Here is a 22,475-nt window from a genome sequence, read left to right as displayed (position 1 = left end):
ATTTTTTGCGTGAACTTATTACGCAAAGTTACTGTAGTAGTTTATTACGTAGACACCAATAAGCTGCTTATAAACGCTAAATCAAACATGCCCATATGTGAGAATAAGCTGGATAAGTCGCTGATAATAAGCTGAATCAAACTAGCCCTAAATTAGTAGATAAATATGATAATTTTTTTTCTTTTATAATCAACTACACTTATCTTAATAAATAACAAGTCCACGTTATAAAATGTGTAAAAACATGGTAACTTGTGGTGTAGCGCATAAAATATAAAAGAGTTAGTTATCCGATTTCATGATTACATATACCATTTTTGCATTTCCAATAACATTATATATAGTTGATAATACATAATTTGACGTCAATTAAATTAACTTTATTTAACTATTTAGATTTAGTGAACATTAACTTTATTTAAATAAATACTTAATTATTTAAATTAAATGAAAATTATGCTAATAAACACTAGATATACCTTATATATCTGTCATTTGATTATACATGTTCTTTTTATTTAATATAGAATTATGAAAATAATATGTTAATTATTTTGTTTGGTATAAATTATAAAAAAGCAAGTGAAATAAAAAGTGAGACGTAAAGGTCTGTAAAATAAAATATAAAAATTTGATTAATTTGATTAATTTGATTAATAAATTTTATGATGTAATTGATATGAGTGAGAATGAAATAATATTGATTAATTTGAAATTATTTACTTTTTTTAAAATTATTTGAGTTTTTAAATGATTTAATTATTAAAATATTATATATATATATATATATTAGTGGATAAAATAAATATTTTAATAATTAGGATAATTGTAATATAATAAAGAAAAATTAATGATAAAAAAACAAAGTAAAATATTCAAAATCATTAGTTGAGTAGGAGTATTTGGATTGGTTCGGTAGATGTTATTTAAATATATACAGAAAAAAAAATTGTGAATAATTTTAAAGAGGTGAGAATATATTTTTTTTTAAATGTTTAAAATGTATATATATTTTTTACTCCTTAAAATTGTCACTCTGAAAAAATAATAATTTTTATCACTCTTCTCTCTTTTCACCTTAATTTTTTTCCTGATAGTTTTCTCTTATTCCCTCTTCATAGAAAAAATTAGTCGCACTCCGAAAAAAGAAACAGAATCCAGCGTTCTAAAAAAATAAAAATAAATAATCACCGCTAATAAACCATTGAAAGATTAAGGGGATGCTTGGTACGTGGTTTTTGTACTCAGGAATGGGAAAGGGAATAAAATGAAGTGTTTGGTTGATGGGTTTCATTCCAGAACATTGATTTGATTCTCGGATACTCGGTAATCATCTATTCCTCTCTAAATTGGGAGGAATGAATCCCATTCCCTTGTAATGCATTTTCTTTCCCATGATATCCACTCTCACACGTTCTCTCTCATAATTATAATTATAATATTATATTTTTTTTTTCTTTTATTATTATATTAGACGTTCTTTTATAATTAAAATAATAATTTATTTTAATTTATTTATTGAAATAAATTATTTCAATTATTTAAATAATATTGAGAAATTATTTAAAATAAAATAAAATAAAATAAAATAATTATTTTAAAATAATTATAATAATTAATAATAATAAAATTGTTTTTATATAATTAATTTATATATTATATATTAATAATAAAATTATAATAAATTAATTAAAATATAAAAACTTAAAAATAAAATAACAATTTTATATAAAATAAATATTGAAAAAATATTAGAAAAGTTAGATATAAAATATTTTAATAATTTTTTTTATTAAAAATATTATAAAATGTTATAGTATATATTATTAAGTAAAATATTATATTTTATTTGATTAATTATTAATATATAATATTTTAAAACATTTATCTTTATTAATAGATAATTTTTATTTATAAATAAAAAAAATTGAATCATTCAACTATTTTTTATATGTATTTAAAAAAATATATATTTTTATATATATAATTAATATAATAAAATATTAGAGGTTTATATTTTATTAAATTAAAACACACTTCAATATTTTATATATTTTAAACAATTATAATATAAAATTAATAATATTTTGTATTTTTAATTAAATAAAATATAATAAAAAAAATAAAAATATTAATCTAATTCAATTATAAAATAATATTAATAATTTCTTTCTAAAAAATCTAAACATTATCAATGAGATGGAAATATTCGAATTCAGATATCCAAACACTATCAATGGTATTGAGAATGATTAATACTCATAACCAAACACTACACTTCTATCAATCATACCCATTCTCATTCCACACATCTATCAATCCCATTCCTATTCTGATTCCCCTATTTGAACCAAGTGCCCCCAAAGTCATTTCTTCTCATATTCTTTCTCCACTTCCTTCTCATATTTTTTCTCTCAATTGTTCATTTTTATTTAAATAACACGTCCTTTGTCCTTATAGATAAAATTTAAATTTCATAAATAAAAATAAAAAGATCTATCAATTTTATAAAGCAGGGTTGGTTGTCAAATCCAAATCGTAGTAATGGTTAAGTCAGCATCATATGATGGGATTACATGATCTATTATGTTTTGGTTATTACTTTATTTATTTATTTGCTAAAACTATTATAATATTAAATGATGGGGAAATAAATAGTCGTTTTCTAAATTGAGAGGTGGATATTTAAAGTTTCGCTTTATGTTGTGACAACTAACAAGGGTGTCTTTTTCTTATTTATTTTTTTCTACTATTTTAATTAAATAAAATATAAATTCTTCTGGAACAAATTATAAGAAAATGACATTTTTTTTATCTTTCTAATATATTATGATTTAATTATAATAATTAACAATATTTGTAAGCCAATTTTGTAGTAATTTATATTTATTTAATATAAAAACATGTATTATATGATTTGTTTTTTTTATTATGCGGCACAAAACAAATAGATATTTGTAGGAAAAAAAATCCCAGATAACATTGGGAAAAAATCTCAGATTATGTTCTGTTTTTTAAGGAAAAGTATTAATTCAGAATTTCAAATTGATATTATCTTGAAAATAATATATTATTGTATTCTATATTATTTTACAATGATACTTATTTTTAGAGTATTACTATTCATATAAATATTTAGTTAGCTTCCAGAGTTTTTATATGGACGACTGTTAGGCCAAATTATATTTGGGCTTTCATTTTATTGGACTCATTGGTCCATCTTATTTAATTATGGTTTTCAGCTCATTCAAAGGAAAAATAGTAGAGACAAATTGTACTTGTACAAAATAATTAAATTAAGGATAAAATAGTTTTAAATACATATAATTTGGACTTGACAAATGGAGGAAGGGCTCCCAAATATGAATATAAAAGTCTTTTTTTTAATGTGGTTTGTTTGAAAACAATTATGAATTAGAGGTTTTATTATTTTATAATAAACTTTGTAAATATAATTTTGTTATAGTATTATTAAAATTTAATTAATTTATATTTAAATATATTTTAAAATTTAATTAAGTTAAAATAATTAATTATATATATAAATAATAATAATATATAATTATTATTTTTTAAAATTAAACTCTCACGATTTCAAATAAATTCTAAATTTTATGAATTTACATCTACTTAATACTTAATTATTTTAAATAAACGGTCTCCTTTCAAGTAAATTGGATTTTTATATTTTTAATTTATATATATATATATATATATATATATATATATATATATATATATATATATATATATATATATATATTTAGATTAGACTTCTCAAACAATTATTTGTTATTATTATTTAATATTCCATAATAAAAGAATAATTTATATTAACATTTTTTCTGACCACCTAACCCAATTAAATAACGTCTTACATTTGTACATGTATATATTTTTTTTATAAAATATTGTCATTATTATTAAGATTGACATGCACATTTTTTAAAAAAAATATAATTTTGATTAAACCTATTAGACAAAAAAATAATTTTAAAAATATTTAATTATTAATAAATGAAATAAAAAAATTTAAATTAAATATATTAAAGAGAATGACTGAACCGAAGAAAATTTAAAAATTTACAAAAGAAAAAAAGTAAAATGATTTTTTTTTTATTCTATTTTCTTTTAACACTTTTTATTTTTTTCCTCTATAATAAATTTTTGAAACTAAAAAAAAGTAACAAATTTGAAACAAAAGTAATTTAATTAATTATGATTAAAATAATATTAAATAATAAAATTTACTTTGATAATTAAAATTCGATAAATTATAATTTTTATGTTAGGCCTTGTTTGGATTGGGGTTATTTAAATAACCTAGAGAGAGAAAAAAATAATGATGATTGATGATTTTGAGGAAGTGATGATTATTTTTGGTAAAAAGATTTAAAGGGTATTGATTTATGTAAATAAAATAAAATATAATATTTTTAAATAGAGAGTACGTATTTTAGTATTTTGGTTAATGAAATGAGTGATGTGATTGATTAGAAAATTGTTTTTGTATAAGTTATTTAAAAACCAAAGAAGAACACGGTCTTATCGATTAATTATAGATTAATTAGACATAAACATTAAAATAAACTGAAAATAAAAACAAAAACACTAGAAAACTAATAAAAAAGAAAAAATTTAGTATTTCCAAACCATTTCTTGTTTGGATGTAGAATGGAATGGGTTACCGACTTACCGCGTCAACATTTATTGTGAGAAAATTTGTCTTGGTCATTGGTCAAACAATTGTACGATTAAGCAGAAAAAAATCACGTTTCATTAAATTTCTAAAAATCAGTTTTTATAAATTAAAGTAAACAAAATATCCATTACATTTTAAAGATAAGTTAGTTTTATAATTAAATAAAGAATAATTTTAATATTTAAATAAATAAAATGAGTTATTAGATGGTTGAAATGATGACGGAAATAATTGTTAAGTTTTAAAATAAAATTCTAAAAAAAATAATAAAAACATTAAATCAAACGAGTCTTAACGAACCTACTTGGGTCTCGTTACCAGTTACCATTAGTAACTAGATAAAAGGTCACGGCTTGAATAGTTGAGTTATTTGTACATGTATATCATTAATTCTTTCTGTTTTATTAGAAGAAATTAATCAAATTATTAATTTGCATGTTTGACGGACTTTAAAATTTGAAACGAGTAATTAAAAATAATATATATAAATCTTGAATTAGATCGTTTTTTAATGGAAAGGGAGAGAAGTGAGTAATATGGTTAAGTACAAAATGTTCAAAATCATTAATAAATCAAAACTTATTTTAGGATGCGGATAATTGATCAGGTTAAATTTGTTAAAGACAAAAATGAGTATTACATATAATTATACATGGCGTGGTATTTGAAATATATAAGGTTGATATTTTATTTTTATTTTTATTTTTTATATATTATTATTACACATGGAAATCTTAATACAGCAGTATCAATAGTATTAGTGTTTTATTTTATTTCCTAAGAGTAGGCTAACTCAACTTTCAAATTAATTAAGGTGTATTAGTTAGAAACTAAACTTAATCTCTGTATTTTTTTTATCTCAAATGTAAAGTATATCATTATATGTAAATTTTAGAACAAATTAACTTATCATTTAAAAAACAAAAAAAAAAACATTAGAAAATATTCTTAATTATAAGACTTTGAGTGAAATCTTATAGCTTTAAAGTGGTGTGTACACTAATAATAAAGTTTAGTGATCAATTAAATAACTAGATCGACCTAAGCCGGGAGAATGTTTTCCCAGCTAGCTAATAATTATTATTAATAATAATAATTAAAATTAATCTTATTGGCAAACTAATTATCTGTAAAGGTAGCTAGGGAGACAAACTTCAGCTGTCTGATCATCTCTTTTTAGATCCATCAAAGTTTTGTTAAATTAATTAAACCCACATGCAGATATAGATGATCAGGCTAAAAGTTGTTAAAGTAGAAAAACCCACATTCAGAAAGTGACATTAAATTAATTAATTAATTAATAAAATAATATTAGTAGAGAATCAGATTCCTGTGGGGGAAGTAAAGGACAAGAAGTTAAAGAAAAAATCTTGATTTTCTTTCATGGAGGAGGAAGAACCAGTAGCTACATTAATTAATTAATTAGAAAATCCCTTTCTTAAAACATTATAATAATAATAATATATTGACCTAAACCTTAATCATATATAGTCTATCTATGCAAATAATTTTTTTTAAACCAAAGTTTATTCTCTAATTAAGATTTGTTCACTCCAACTTAACTTGTTTTTAATGAGAATTAAATTTAAAATATTAATTACAAAAAAAATATTTTATTAAATATTTTGAAACATTATTAACAATTTATATATATTAATTGAACATTATGATAAATCACTCACAAAATATTTTAAATCACAATGACCAATAATCCATTTCATTAAGAAGGTAGAAAAAAATATGTTAAAAGAAAGCCACACAAAGTGAAAAAAATAAAACATGTTTCAAAATAAAATTAATTATAATCTATATATGTTTTCTTGGTATCATTACTTGTAATAAAAATAAAGATGGTAAACTTGATTATCTTATCCAAGTTTGGGGACTAGATTGAATATTCATCCTAGACTGCTTAAGATCCTCTCTTATTTGAATTCGGATCTGCATAGGAGACAGAAGAGAGTAGAGAGAAAAAAGAAAATTGAATATTAAATAAAATGTTATATATATAATTTTTTTTAGAGTTTAAAGTTTAGAATTTAGGGTTTATATGTCATGTATATATATAATTTTTTATTTATTTCATTTATCAAAACGAAGTCTTTTTTAATACTGAGAAAGTCGGTGGAACCCTATTTGGGATAGCAGATCCTCACTCTTATTTTAGTACTGCTGTGGGACTTTTAGTTCTGCCCTGAAGTTATGCATTTGATCAAAATACTGAAAATAGGACCCATACTTATTACTATAATACAAATTTGTTAGGTCAGGACTCATAACCAAGTCAACCCTTTGTATGCATCTGTCTTAATCATTTATATATATATATATTTCACCAAATGTCATATTCATTTAATTGTATTTTTTAAAAGTCAATAACGGCTAGCTTATATAATAATAGCATATATTAATTACTAAAATTAATAGACTTTAATAATAACTTTGAACAATCTTCTTAGGAGACTAAATGGTCAAGAACATGAACAAATTTATAAATTAAAATTTGGAGAGACTTTAAACTTAATGTAAAGAATTAATACAGTTTAACAAACTAATTATTGAATAATTAATACTTAAATATTATTATTTAAAAAGTAGCTAATTTGTTTTAATAAGCTTTAAATAGATCTGTTTTTTTTTTATGATAGCCATCATGGGAATAAACTCAACTCACACAATTTTTTTTTTTAAATAACTTTGTATATATATGAGCCATCATCCAATAAAAAATTAAGAAGGTATTGTAATTAACATGATAGAAATAGTTTTTTTTTATGATCAAGTAAGCTATGGGATTTTCTGTATATATTTGATTGTGGTACATATTTTTTTATTATATCGTAATATAACTTTCATTTTAATTTAAGAAGATTTAAGATTTTTTAAGTAAAAATCGTGATATTTAATTATTTAAAAATACTTTTTTTTGTCATACAACTTATCTTAGTGGTGTGTTTCTAATAGAAGTTAATACTAAATTAATGTTTTTGTTAAGAAATTAATAAATTATGTTTAATTTATTTTTGGTTACTTGTAATTGAATGAGATACAAATATCTTAAAAACAAAATTTTAATTTAAATATATATTATTATTTTTTAAATTTAATTTTATAATCAATTATTTGTTATTATTATTTTAAAATAATTATACTAACATTTTTTTTCTAATATCATAACTCAACTAAATAATGTTCTTATATATATTATGTTGATATAAAACTTTGATTAAACATGTTAGATGGAAATTCATTTTGAAAAAAATTAATTCTTATTAAATGAAATAAAAATATTCACATGGAGTATATTAAATTTTATGAAACTAAAAAAAAAGAAAGTTAAAATCAATACAAGACAATAAAATTAAATAACATTATAATATTTAAATTATGACTAAACAATATTTTTATATTAAATAATAAATTATAACTATCTTTAAATTATAAGTTATAGAACCTTAAGACATTGAAATAAGCTCAAAAACAAACAACCCTTATTACTAATAAAAAATATTTAATTTGAATGGCCATTATATTTCTTTTAATGTCATAATCACTATTAATTTTTTCCTGGTCAACTCAATTTTTATTTATAAGGTTGATGCGATAAATATGTATGAGAGAATAAGACATACATGTACCTGTCTTTTTTTCAGCAAAATAATAAATAGTAATTTGTTCTTTAGTCTGAAATTTAAATATATTATCCAGTGCACATGGTATACGAACAAGTCAAGTATTTTGGGGACCCCATTTTAATTTTAATTTATTTACTAAAAATGCATTACCAAGAGTTATATTAACTAGAGAATGAGTATTATTCTAATTATTTTATCGTTACGTTTATTATAAAATTGATTAAAAATCTATGAATGGTATATAGCATTTTTTGAAATATAGATCGATAGAGGATAACAAATCATTATTGTTTTTTTTTTCTTTTAAAATGTTGACCTAGTCATTTACGAATTCATGATATTATTAATAACGATGAGTGAAAGCGCCAAGGCAACTTCCGGGTCCCAACGGTCAACGGTCAATTTTCTAAATAATATCACAATTTAATTTGTCAAATATAAATAAGTTCAAATATTACTTTAAAAAGATAGAACAAAGAAGCTTCATTGTATTGTTCTTATAAATGGTTAAAAAACAGTTAATTAAAATACAGTTGATGTTTTTTTTAAATGGTTACTGGAACTCACATATCAATAACTAATTGTACAAATTAGCGTTTTTATAAGATATTGCCTATTTTTCGCTAAACATCTCAAAAATATTTTATAATGATATTTAAGATTAGAAGGACAATAGCAAAAACTTATTTTTTCCTTAAGACTATGTCTTTAATTTCTACATGTGTTCCAGAATTTTTATATTCGTAGTTTAAACTTTGAACTAAAAAAAAAGTAGGATAATAAGATTATAATTGGTAAAATATTTATTAAACCCAAAAATGATTTTTATATTATAAGATAATGAAAAAAACTATCTTATTTAATGAGTGTTAAGAGGATAAATCATAATGATGGATAACTCTCCTTCCAATCATAAGCAAACATACTCAATTTTTTTTAATTAATGGATCTTTAAAGGATTGTACTTTAAAACGAGCTCAATTAAAGATTATTTAAATAATTTAACTAATTTTTTTTTTTTTTTGGATGTATTCATTAAATTATCAAATTTATTAATCAAAATATATTTTATTTTAAAATATTATTTTTATTTTATCATTATATATATTAATATTTTATAAATTATTTATCAAAAAAATCTCATATATATATATATATATATATATATATATATATATATATATATATATATATATATATATAATGATGCTTAATTTTTTCAAAGTGTCTGAATTGTCGGGATGAGAACTGTGTGGTTAATTTAGATATATACGTGAGAGTACATGCTATAGGTATGTTTCGAATTCACAACCTAACAAAACAAAAACAAGTATAATTTTTTAAGTAACTAGACTAACTAGACTTTATATTTTAAATTCAATACCAAATTTGATGGACGCGGTTCAACTTTTTAATACATGCTAGTTTTTCTAAAATAAATAAAAAAGAAAACAGGAAAAAGAAAAGGAAATGATTATAGATAAAAATCCTCAAACCAAACAAGCCAAGATCTGCCTCAAACTCTCATGCAACCTTTCTCTCTCTAAAAAACATTTAAGGTCACGTCGTAACTGTCTCTCTTGAAACTTACAAATCTGGCAATTATATATATGGGACTGACGGCGGCTCTTATTACTACCGCCGTCCTTCTCCTTTCCCTAACGACGGCGGTGGAAGGTTCTAATTATCATAAACTGAAAATCTTCAACGAATCATACGGACGGTTCAAGGACGACCTTGGCAAATACAACACCATTTTCCAAGTCATTGGTCCAGCTGTAATCAACGAAGCTCTTCAAATCACACCGCCGCTCCCTCAAAATCTCGTTGTTTCCCCCTCTGCCTTTGACCAATCGGGCCGAATTCTCCTCAAGAAACCCTTCAAACTCTGGAAACCCGACCTTCTTCGAGTCGCATCCTTCAACGTCTCTTTCCGAATCAACATTTACCTACCCAACAATCAAACCACCGCCGGCGAGGGGCTAGCCTTCATCATCGCCCCCGACCTCCTCATTCCCAACAACAGCTACGGCCAGTACTTAGGCATCACTAATTCCTCCACCGACGGAAAACCCACCAACCAAATCGTCGCCATCGAGTTCGATACCGTCAAGCAGGAATACGATCTCGACGATAATCACGTCGGCCTCAACATCAACTCCGTTATATCCAACGCAAGCGTCTCCTTGACTCCTCTAGGAATTGAACTCGCCCCTTTCCCTAACGTAGCCAAATTTTACGATGTCTGGATCCAATACGACGGCGTTAATAAAACGATACAAGTTTACATAGCTCAGACGTCCACTCAGACAGGACCGGAGGCGTCTAAGCCGGCGTCTCCGGTCCTTGAATCTCCCCTCGAGCTGAGGGGAGTCGTGAATCAGAATTCGTATTTTGGATTTGCTGCGTCGACAGGGAAATCTATGCAGCTTAACTGCGTTTTGAGGTGGAATCTTGTAGTTGAACATTACGAGGACGAAGAAGATAATAGCAGGATAAAGTGGATCCTAATAGGTGTTCTTGTTTCGACGGCTACCCTTGTTTTGATTGCGGCGGGGTTAGGATACTATTTCTTCAACCGACGACGACGAGGTTGGGCGGGGGGGAGTAATAGCAATGTGAACATATTGGGTGCTTTAAAGAGCCTCCCGGGGATGCCGAGAGAGTTCGAATTCAAAGGGTTGAAGAAGGCAACCAACAATTTTGACGAGAAAAACAAGTTGGGAGAAGGCGGGTATGGGGTTGTGTACAAAGGGTATTTGCAGAGCGAAAATTTGGAGGTCGCCGTCAAATGGTTTTCCAGGGAGAGCTTGAAGGGAGAAGACGATTTCTTGTCGGAGCTCACCATCATCAACCGCCTCCGTCATAAGAACCTCGTCACCTTAAGAGGTAATATATATATATATGTTACTTTTATATATAAATTGATTTTAAATATGAACAAACTGCAGGGTGGTGTCACACCAACGGTAAGTTGCTATTAGTGTACGACTACATGCCAAACGGATCACTGGACAGACATCTGTTCGGTAGTGGTCGTGAAAGCAATCCTTTGAGCTGGGCTTTACGCTACAAGATAATCTCCGGCGTGAGTTCTGCGTTACATTACCTTCACAACGAGTACGATCAAAGAGTTGTCCATCGCGATCTCAAAGCCAGCAACATAATGCTGGAAAGCAACTTCGACGCCCGGCTCGGGGACTTCGGCCTTGCCCGAGCTCTCGACGGAGAGAAAACTTCCTACGCCGAGGCAGAGGGATTCCTGGGCACGATGGGCTACATCGCGCCGGAGTGCTTCCACACAGGCAAAGCCACCCAACAGTCAGACGTCTATGCTTTCGGCGCAGTCTTGCTCGAAGTGGTTTGTGGGGTCAGGCCGGGGAGTAAGATAGGAGGATACAATTTATTGGTAGATTGGGTGTGGTCGCTTCACCGCGAGGGGAGGCTTTTAGAGGCAGTTGATAAGAGTATAAAGGATGATTATGTGGTTGAGGAGGCTGAGAGGATTCTATTGCTTGGATTGGCTTGTTCTCATCCGACGGCCAGCGAGAGGCCCAAGACACATACAATTTCTCAGATAATATCGGGGTCGGTCTCGGTTCCTCGGGTTTCTCCTTTCAAACCGGCGTTCGTGTGGTCTTCGTCATCAATGGGGACGGAAAATGACACCAGCCAGGCAACAATGACAGAGACGAGGTCATTCACATCATCAAACTATGGGTCGGGATACACTCCCAAGTACTCTAGGCCAGACGGTTATTCTCCGGCAGCTCCAAACAGTGACAGCTTCAACTTGGTATAGTTTTATAATAGCATAATGCATTCTTACTGCTTGTGTAACACTTGAGTGTGAAAGTCTTCCCATTTGGGATGGTTTAAGGCATTAGCCATTGTCAGAGATTCTACTCAATAATTGTCTACTTAATAAGCCCACCCAGATTCGGGCACTAATAGTAGTATAGTAGTAGTAGTACATAAATTCTTTCTTCCCGCAGTCATACTGCGTCGTCATAACAGACAGGGTCGAAGCCCAATACAAAATAGGTAGAGGTTGTTGCACACATGAAGATGAAGAGAAGCAAATTAAAGATTAGTTAATAGAGTCGTACGTACTCGTGGTGTGTCGATCGAACCTTAAGAAGCAAAATAGAATCACACATCCTAATGGTGGTCCCAGTATGAAAGAGATCCACCTGAGGAAGGGAGGAGACCAGAAACGAGGTCCCTAGCGTCAGTACTCTCACTTGTACTCATCCTTTCGCTGCTACCGAAGCTGAAGGACTGAGCTTCTTGCTTGCCTAGCTTCTGCACATCCTCCGGTTCTTGCTTGCCTAGCTTCTGCACGTCCTCCGGTGAGAGTATCTTGATGTACCAGACGTTATTTACAAACGCCCTGCATGTTGGAAACTCATAGAATGAATCCAAACAGTAGCATGACCATAGAAGATTAGATTCTATATATATATATAGTTGCTTACTCCCATGGGTCGTCTCCAAGGAGAAGCAATTCGTTCTCCCTGTCGACGAATACAAGCTGCCAGCCTGATCTCTGAGGGTCTTCCAACAAACCCTCGATGCCAAACATCTGACCCAGCTCCTCCCGCAGCTGATTATAGCTGGTGAACCGGGTGATGTCCAGCGACCTTCCAACCCAACCTGATTTGTAAACCTGCAAGAAAAAAAGAAAAATTTAGAACTTAAGGCATGAATTTCCTCATTCATGCCTACATGATGCAACTTTCCTCAATGCACCTTAACAAATGTACTCGGGAACATATCAGGGGGCTCTTGAATACAACCGTAAAGAGAACCCTGTAATCCCGAGCCCCCAAATGGCATAGAGGATAGATCTGCATTAACTGAGGAAGTAACAACGCCAGATATTGTTGTGGGGAGGAGGAGGCCGGAAGAATCAACACCATTCGAACTGAAAAGAGCATGGTTGTGCGAATGAAGCCCATTGTTATTATTATTATTAAGCTCTATGACAGGATCCTTTGCAGGATAAGGCGATACAGCATATTTACTAGACCAGGATTGACCCGTCCTTGAGAAACCCAAAAGATCTTCACCAGCTTCAGTACATAACGGACCCAGCATGTTTTGTATGCTCGAAGAATTAATGCCAGAGGATAATTTGGGGGGAGATGAGATTACAGGTTGCTGCTGCCTTTGCTGAAGTGGCTCGCTGTTGATCAGATGCGAGTCTTGATAGGAACGTTGCTGTTGCTGTTTATGTTGTTCTTCAGACTGAACCATTTGAGTCTGTTGTGCTTGGAAGAGTTGATTCACAGATGATGCCTGCTGCTGCTGCTGCAGTAATGCAGCATTTGGACTTGAAGGTTGATGATATTGCAATGGCTGTTGTAACTGTAAGAACTGCTGTTTAAGAGGATCACCACAGGCTGTATTCTGCATACCAGCCGCTAACATAGCTTGATACTGTTGGTTAAGGTCATTTCGAAGGAATGGTTGATCAAGCCTCTGCTGCATCCAGGGGAACATTCCAACAGATTGAAAATTCATGGAGTTAAGTCCTTGTTCTCCCATGGCGTCTCCTCTAAACCATGGCATGCCATTAACTGAACCATCTCTGCCATCTAGGGAGAACAAGCAATGAACCGAATCATATAATATTATTATATGAGTGTGAATAATGATCTTTGATTTTATTTTATTGTTTTTATTGGAATATTCCAATAAATATGGGTGAAATGACCCTCTCTATTATGACCCCATTTTAAAACACTTTTTCTTTTTTTTTTAAAAGTGCAATATGCGTTAAGGGAAAAGACAAAACAAGAAAACGATATAAAAATTTTAAATGTCAATAAGATCGAAAAATTCTCATCTCGTAGAAGCCTCCTTTTTCGGATTGAAGCGAACGCGTGCAACATAATCTTTTGAGACGATCGTACCCATAAATTTTCCTTTCAAAAACTTGTAATTTAATTTTCTATATCCAGATCCAGATGGAAACAGCCCATCAATTTTTTTTTTTATTTTGTTGGATTAAGTTTAGTTTCTAAATATAAAATGTGTTTCCCAAACGGGCATAACGACGCTATTTCAAAACACTTTTTTTTCTTAATATGAGTTGGTCAAAGTTCAGATACACACGGTTTCCAAATGTGATCCCATCTATATTCACATCTAGACGAGAAATTTAACAAATTGTCTTTGGTTTTAATGAACTTGGTTAGCAAAATTAAAAGGAAGAACGTGTATCTATCTTGTTCCTAATTCTTTGCTTCACTATTTAGGTCAAAAAGATTGTTTTGTTCTTTTTTCTTTGAATGTTTGGTAGGAGAATACACAATGAGCACAAGAATCATGTTACTCAAGCTGATCATGTAAACCTATAACACTAATTAAGTAACATAAATTTGCGAATTTTAAGTACCTTGAAAAGAAGAAGCACCGGGATACCAAGGGCGCTTCAATCTGAGTGGGAACAATGATGAATACATGGGAAATGTAGTTAAAGGCTCAATTTCCCATAACGACACCCTTGGTTGTCTCTCACCTGCAGTTGACTCATCCCAGCCAACCTATGTGGAGAAGATTATGGAATTAAAAATAACAAGAAAACAAGGAACATGTGGGCCTGCTGTAACAGACTCAAAAGAGACTTATGATGATAAATTGTACTCCATAAATAAAAAGGTATGATTAAAGACATTTGCACAGGCCTCCAATTGCTTCAGATAGAATTCCTGAACATTACATGGGCGCATTCCATAACAAGAAAACATGTTTTCAGAAAAATTGTTGTTGACATGGACCAACGGGTGCGTGCGGCCAGTGATTACCTGGGCTTAGGATTTGCATAAAAACTTTTTAGACAATTTAGCTGATTTGGAAGATGTCAAAATCAGCTCCTTCCAAACCAAGTTAAGTTATAAGGTAAAATTTATTTGGCAAGAGAAGTTGATTCTCAAATGCCTTTGTTAAAAAAGAAAGGAATATGCAACGGATGGGACTTCTTTGAGTTTATTGGAATCTTTAATTGTGTTCCATTTTCTTTTCCAGGTCTTTTTGTTTCTTTTGAATTCTTCTCGCATTCACAACAATTTTCTCATTAATTTTACCTTTATTAAAAAAAGATTCGCAAATGCCTCTGATTACAAATATTAGTTTTATTCAGTTACCCTACAGTTTCATCATAAACTTTTAGGATGAAGAAGTCAACTGGAGTTAGTAGCTACTAATGAGGAAATAGTTGTTTTATTTCAAACTCGACAACAACAAAAACATGTAAATTCACCTGCTTCCAAACAGGCTATTATGACTTCATATAGAAGTCTACATACCTTTTATTTGTTTTAGAGGTTTCCAAGTTGCATAAGGAAATTGTTTCCATTCTCAACCATATTATATGAAACGAGATGTTTTTGACTCAAATCCCATACAAGGTACTTAAGCCACGTGGAGAAAAAAGACTTTGCCTCAAACAAGCCTTTAGTTCACCCTTCCTTTCCAATAAAAACAGGGTAAATAAGTACTCATCAGTGATGATGAAATAGGGATCACTCATAACATATATGTTTAGGATTGAATTCATAGACTACACAAATTTGTTTGATGCAGAAATGTAACCTTCTAACTCCAGTTCTCATAGGCTTAAGAGGTTGTTTGGTAATGGGAAGATTATGAATTATGTGGATTATGAAGTGATTTTGCCATGTTAGCATATTTATAAAAAAGGAAAAGGGCATTATACATTAACTTTCTTCTCAGAAGGGGCAAATACACCCCCAGTGAACTTCTTTAAATTGGTGCAACCATTGTCCAATTCATTAATGGAAAGAAGAGAAATTCTAGAAGTTCCTAATGTTGAACCATTTAAAGAAGTTTGTGGGTATATTTGCCCCTGTAGGTGTTCATGGGTATATGTAGCCCTTTTGAGAAAGTGTGTGTATAAATATGTCATTTTTCCATTATAAAATATTAAATAGAAAAATAAATTTCTAAAAGATGTGTGATTTGGGAATAAGTAAAATAAGAGGTTAAAAATGACTACAAATGGGATTTTGGTGTAAGTCCACTAAAAATGTATAGAAGCAGTTCGTGCTATCTCATTTTGACTGAAGTAACATTGAACCATATAAATTTAGTATAATCATAAGACAGGATATGACTGCAATAGGATTTCAGTTTATATTGAGCATATTTACCTTTACAGATCTCCAGTGAGAATTTGGCCATCGAACAGGATCTAGATCAGCAATCCCAGTTATTGTGCCCATGTATCTGTCAAATGAAAAGTTTTGTAAGTGGGAATCAAGTACACATAAATATGATAATTATATGCACACAGAATCTAAAGCACTTTCAGACAAATAAACCAGGGATCTGTTTGATCTGGGTTATTTGAGATTAGTCTCAAATAACCATTTCAGATTAATCTCAAATAACCTAATATCCCATTACCAATCCCCTCATCCATCACATTCAAATTATCAACCAAAACACCCTCTGTTTTATATATATATAGAGAGAGAGAGATTTAAAAGGGCAATTTGGTAATAGAAACCTAAATAACTCAGTTATTTGAATGTGCATACCAAACAAGGTTATTTGAAAATAACCTGCAGGTTATTTATCAAACAAGGCCCAAGTATGGAAGCAATTGAGAATGCTTCAGCTTCTACTATTACTCATGCTAAAGTACCTCCGTACGCTCGACTCCTCTGTTTCAAATAGCATCCTGAAACGCATTCCGACAGATACACGGGTATGATACACTGCCTTGACGTACTTCGAGAGGGAAATGACAAATTCAGATGGACTGGCCCTGAAGCGAATGAAGGCACAACTTAAGCCCCATAACAAACTTTAGTACAACAAAAATCTTACAACTGAGTTTCAACCTTGGATTATAAAAGATTGTGAAACAGCTATTGGTCGCAGCAGCATGAGCTGCAGCAGCAAGTAGTCCAATATGCATGCTATCACTAGACAGAACAGATGATGGCATTACAGTTTGAGGTCGAATGGCACGGCGAATCCCCAAATGAAGCTGATTTTTTTCATTCCTATTACCAAATGAAAGTCAGGGAATGTAAATAACTATACCAGAAAAAAAAATTCACACATTTCAGAAATTTACAGAAGAAGGTGCAGAAAACAAAACTATACCAGATAAAAAGAACAGAATCACCAGCGACAAGTTTCTTGGCACTCACAAAGATACTCCAGCCTGTGGTAAGAAGGTGTCGCTTTGGCTGTCCTGTGACAAAAGAAATTAAAAATGTCAGTACATGCAGAAATCATTAGTCTTAATGAAGCATTTTGTTTTGAAAACCTAACACTGTTAATTTTGACTTACTCACAAAAATTACATAGGTACAAATCTTCCAAGAAATTTTCCTTTGGATGAGAAACATATTCACTTATATATGGCATACCTGAACTGACAGTATCTAAACTATCCCCTTTCTTATCATTTCATAATCAAATAACATGTTTTACATTAAGTACTATTAAAAACCATAGTAGTATGCTTTGAATAAATTTCTTTCATTTTTCTCCTTTGAAGATACATTGCATGAAACAATCAATCCCACCTCCATGAACCCCAACTTCAATCAAGGTGTTTCTAAAAGGATCCGAAGAAGGCTAGCACAACAACCCATCCCACTTCCATAACCCCCACTTTAATCAAAGTGTTCTTAGTACAAAACGTACATGAGACCTCATCATCTTAAGTTAAGACTCTTACTACTTGAGCTAGACTAGGTGGGATGATACATTCAATTAAATACCCCAAGTTGACCTTAAAAGTTTGGGAACTCGATCCAAATACATCAAACACAATTCATCAAATAGCTAATACCTTGAAACTCGAGTCAAAACCTACTGCAAAAAGAGGCTAACATTTTCTATGAAAATGTTGGATCTGGGGTTCGCATGTCATGCCTGCCAAAACTAATATTCCAAACACAAAAGATACCCTTTAATGGACAAAATAACAAGCTTTTGGGATGCTACAGCAACACACACAGTGCACCCCCATCACGCTTCTTGAACTTCATAGCATGACTGTTTAAATCAAGTGTTTTGGTAGTCAGAGAACTAAGCGATGCCAGTCACGATCTAATAGAAATGTTAGTCAACCATATTTCTTAAGAGAAAACACTTTTCTTATCCAGCAGCAGAATTTGTTTGAACATATGGCCTAGTTTATGTTTTGATGTGGCATTAACAACGAAGGGACCCCTTGACGGAGGATAGAAATATACACTCGTACCCTTATGATACATATGGCAAATGGTGCTCAATCCAAATCTTAGAAATTTCTGTCTCAAACTTGGGCATATAATCGTCACACTAGTTATGAGTTTAAATGACCATAAGGTTCCTTGTTGTACAAAGCAAACAAACAAAATAATATCAATACTCATTCATTTCTAATAATGATTCTCACTATTTGAGCGGTAACCCAAGCATGCCAATTATCTTCTGTGTATCCATCTATACTTAAAAATTTGAAAGAAAAAAATAATTTTAAAATTGAAAGATACAAAGATGCAGATTATAAGATAGACCATAAATCACAATACCTACCTCTGAAAATATGCCTAAATTTCCACTCAATATCATGAAGATCCCTTGCTATTAGCTCCTGAGCAGGTGGCTGCTGAGAGAAATCCTGATGAAACCAAAAAAAGATACAGATTGAGGCTTTGTTTGATGAAGGGTTACCCCTGATCTCATTATCCGTCACTTCATCAACCAAATCATTTAAAATACAAAAATATCCTTCCTTTATTTCCTATAACATTTTAAAATATTAAATACAGATTAACTAATTCAGCATGCATAATGAAAGGGGAGTTGAAAAGAAAATGGTCATGTTATCAAAACAGATAGAGCTGGTAGCTGACAGAAAACTTCTTACCAGTGGAGGGAAAACTTTCTCTGCAGCACGACGAGGAACAGAGAATCCCCCATGGGTGCTAGTATCACTAGCCGTTAATGTCTTGCAAAAGTAATTAGTCGGCTGCTTGCTCGGGATTCCCATCTCAACAGGAATATAGGTATCCTTTTGTTCTTCCTGCACAAGCACCAAAGTGAAAGGACAAAATGCTATAACAGCTGACAAGATGGTTCCCGCTTTATCAAAGTCCATCTGAAGATGAATCAATAATGCTTACAGCTGTTAGAGGCTGCAAAGTCATCTGCGCATAAACTTCGTCGGTTTCTACATCCGCCTGAAATTCAGGACAACAGTCATGGTGACAAGTGAATAAAGAAGGATCACATATGACAAAACAAAGCAAAACCTACATGCATGGTAACATTGTGGAGTTGGCAGGTCAATTGTGGCAGCAAGTTGGGGTAATTCGGTATATGTGCGTCAATTTCCTTGTTTGTAGTAGCTGATACCTAGCTTCCAAATTTAATAGGTGATTATTACAAGCTGATTCTTAAATGTATTGCAATAAATTTGGGAAAGAATCACACTTCAAAGAAGAGAACCTGCTCACTATGGCCCTGAGGGAAGTAGACCACTCGACTTCCCATCGTTGGTAGGGACACCAAAGGACCGGCACAGGCATGCCATAGCTCTGAATTCAAGCATTTCTTCTCTGTTTCGCATAAAAAATCTTAGGTTGAACAGAATTTGAAACAAAGAATGAATAAAGCTTCCAGAAAAGAGTGAAATGAAATACCTTCTTCTGCCTGCTGAGCTAATCCGGAGGTGGAAGGCTTCATAATACCTTGGGATAAGATTTGCTTATAAAAGTACTAAAGTTTGAGATGATAAAGAAGAATAGACTTATAATAGCTAGTTTGAATAATCAATCAGGTGTCATTTTTATCTCGACCCTTTCTTCCTCTTCAGCAAACTCCTGCCGCCCTTAATCATCGAAACAGCTATTATTATAATTATCTCCATATTGTCTTCGTTTCTCAACCCCCAAGAAATTCAAGCCATAAAGAAAAAAAGAAAGTGATATAGCATTTCCCTAAATTACAGCACGAATACAGGCACTCAACGAAAGCCTGCAATTCAAAATCAATATTGAATATAAACACTCCTTTCCTTTCCTTGGTTCCGCACAATTTCAGCCCCTGCTCAGTAAGTCAGTCAAGCTGAACCTCCAAAAGACAAGTAAGTACCTTGTTTAGCTTGTGCACAGTACTAAAAACCCTAGTTTCTCTCTGAACTTCAACCGAGCTCGGACCGCCGCTCGTTCTCCGAGACCTCCATGAATGCGCTAGTGTTGCAGACAGTACCGGAGCTTTTCGTGGCCAATCGCTTTCACTGAAAGAGCCTGTGATTCTGTATAAGAGTGAAAAGCGCAGAGAGTGTGTGTGTGAGAGAGAGAAAGAGAGAGAGAGAGTCTTTTTTCCTTTATAGTTCCCCGACCAAAGCTCAACCTGGTAGCAGTAGAGAGAGAGAGAGAGTAGTGAGAGAGACTCTCTTCAGGAGTGCAAGTATTCTGGAAATTCCAATCAAGACCGTCCGGAGATCCGTACCTGAGAATCCTGGCCGTCCATCACTGACTGCTATTTGACAGTGGGCATGTGCCACCATCCTCCAGTGGTCACTGTCAGGGTACGGAGCTTTCATTATTTTTATTATTTCAAATAATCCCTTCTCTTCTTTCTTATTTTATAAATCCGAATCTAATTCAGATTTAGCGGTAATATCTTTTTCAAAATTAATTTATCTAAACAATTTACTATCTTCCAACATATATGAGTTTAAAAAACAACTCTTTTCTTTTCTTTTTTTTATCAAATTCAAAATGTTATATATCCTACATAATAATGAAATAATAGATTAAGACAAAATGTTATAATAATTGAAGTATATTTAAACTAAAAATATAAGATCTGTTAAATCCAAACCTTAGTAAAAGAAATTTACATAAATTATTATAAACAGATACTAATGTGATAAAGTGAAATTCAACAAATATAGATCTTAAATATACTTAACTTTCTAAATATGGTAATTAATTATTTTATAGGATGATTAATCACACGTGCAACTGTAGCTGTCACTGAAAACGATATATATCAAACTTTTGGACAATAACTATTTTTTATTTTTTTTTATTGTGGTCCATTGTATTTCTCATTTTGTTCTAGTTGAGTATGTTAGTTTAATGGTATAAAATAATTTGTAGTAAATTAATCAAATCAAACATATAATAAATTAATTTAAAATCTCAATTTTAATTTATTACGGTTTTAAGTTAAGTTAAATGTTAGCATCCTTAATATAAAATAAATATATTAATAAAAAGTGTTACATGTAAAGGCTAAAAAGCCTATGCATGTCTTTAAATAGGGATGTAAATTTCAATTAACCTCGACAGGAGTCAGAACGGTAAACTTTTGTTTGACCGTATATTAAATGAGAATGAGACTGAACTATAATTAATTATATTAAATGGGAATAGTAGTTTTCAATGTAATATGCATGTACCTTTTATAAATATTATTTATTAAAAATATACTTCTTAGAGAAATAGTATACATTTGTTTTTTAACATAGAATTGGTAGAGTCGAGTATATTTGTCTGCAATTTATTGAATCTGGAGTTGTTTACCATTTTAAATAAACCTAATCCAGAGTTTTATTAATATTATTTTGTTAATAATTGTAGATTTTATTAAACACTGAAAAGGGCCTATGAAAGGAAATATTTTATGCTCCAAATATTGATAATAAGATAGAGTATAATTGAGTATGTCTTAAGGGTAAGTTTGGATGAAATTGACATTGAAATTTTAATTCATAAGAATTTGTATTAAATTACAATTAAATTTATCTCTTTTTAAAATATATAGAATTGTAATGCAATTATGAATAAATGAGTGGATAATTTGTGTGTCTAGGTCCTTATAGATGGGTTGTAGACATTAGTGGACATGGAGGAGGCTCATTAGATTAAGTTCATTTAAAAAAAATGTTTTATATGTTGGGATTTTCTTTATTTCGGCAACTTTCAAAACATAAAAAAAAAAAAGTTTAAAATAATTGGACAACCTTACCGCTGGACAGACCCAAGAACCTAAGATGATCCGGAATGTAAAAACTCTTTGAAGATTTGTTGTGAACTGATTTGAGGCATTGTTCCAGATTTAAGAATCTTATTAGTTGTTAAAATGCAAGA

General features: G+C 30.4%; 2 protein-coding genes across 3 annotated transcripts; one reads left to right on the top strand and one right to left on the bottom strand.

The window, feature by feature from the left end:
• Positions 1-9,864: 9,864 nt before the first annotated feature.
• On the top strand, positions 9,865-12,258 carry LOC124923758 (probable L-type lectin-domain containing receptor kinase S.5). The gene is made up of 2 exons (XM_047463728.1): positions 9,865-11,226; positions 11,289-12,258. Exons 1-2 carry the CDS (start codon positions 9,948-9,950, stop codon positions 12,137-12,139), a joined length of 2,130 nt encoding a protein of 709 aa, XP_047319684.1. The 5' UTR covers positions 9,865-9,947; the 3' UTR covers positions 12,140-12,258.
• Positions 12,186-20,763, bottom strand: LOC124923757 (auxin response factor 8-like). 2 transcript variants are annotated; one of them, XM_047463727.1, is made up of 15 exons: positions 20,016-20,763; positions 19,822-19,931; positions 19,630-19,728; positions 19,497-19,553; positions 19,241-19,396; positions 18,907-18,991; positions 17,479-17,569; positions 17,211-17,375; positions 17,012-17,134; positions 16,515-16,590; positions 14,741-14,888; positions 13,090-13,937; positions 12,816-13,006; positions 12,669-12,730; positions 12,186-12,635 (listed from the first exon to the last, which is right to left on the bottom strand). In XM_047463727.1, exons 1-15 carry the CDS (start codon positions 20,056-20,058, stop codon positions 12,499-12,501), a joined length of 2,391 nt encoding a protein of 796 aa, XP_047319683.1. In that variant the 5' UTR covers positions 20,059-20,763; the 3' UTR covers positions 12,186-12,498. The 2 variants fall into 2 exon arrangements, with proteins under 2 accessions (XP_047319683.1, XP_047319682.1); XM_047463726.1 differs by having other exon boundaries at positions 12,186-12,730.
• Positions 20,764-22,475: the final 1,712 nt, after the last annotated feature.

The sequence above is a fragment of the Impatiens glandulifera genome, chromosome 2 (genome assembly GCF_907164915.1).
Source record: "Impatiens glandulifera chromosome 2, dImpGla2.1, whole genome shotgun sequence".
NCBI lineage: Eukaryota > Viridiplantae > Streptophyta > Magnoliopsida > Ericales > Balsaminaceae > Impatiens > Impatiens glandulifera.
The sequence above is the reverse complement of the archived record's forward strand: the minus strand, read 5'-3'. Positions and strand labels throughout refer to the sequence as shown.

Excerpts from the sequence above, each read along its gene's own strand:
- LOC124923758 (XM_047463728.1), top strand. The coding sequence starts at position 9,948 with ATGGGACTGACGGCGGCTCTTATTACTACCGCCGTCCTTCTCCTTTCC. Across the intron at positions 11,227-11,288 it reads GAACCTCGTCACCTTAAGAG|GGTGGTGTCACACCAACGGT; the intron begins GTAATATATATA and ends AACAAACTGCAG.
- LOC124923757 (XM_047463726.1), bottom strand. The coding sequence starts at position 20,058 with ATGAAGCCTTCCACCTCCGGATTAGCTCAGCAGGCAGAAGAAG. Across the intron at positions 18,992-19,240 it reads AGAAAGTTTTCCCTCCACTG|GATTTCTCTCAGCAGCCACC; the intron begins GTAAGAAGTTTT and ends TGGTTTCATCAG. Across the intron at positions 17,376-17,478 it reads GATTCTGTTCTTTTTATCTG|GAATGAAAAAAATCAGCTTC; the intron begins GTATAGTTTTGT and ends ATTTGGTAATAG.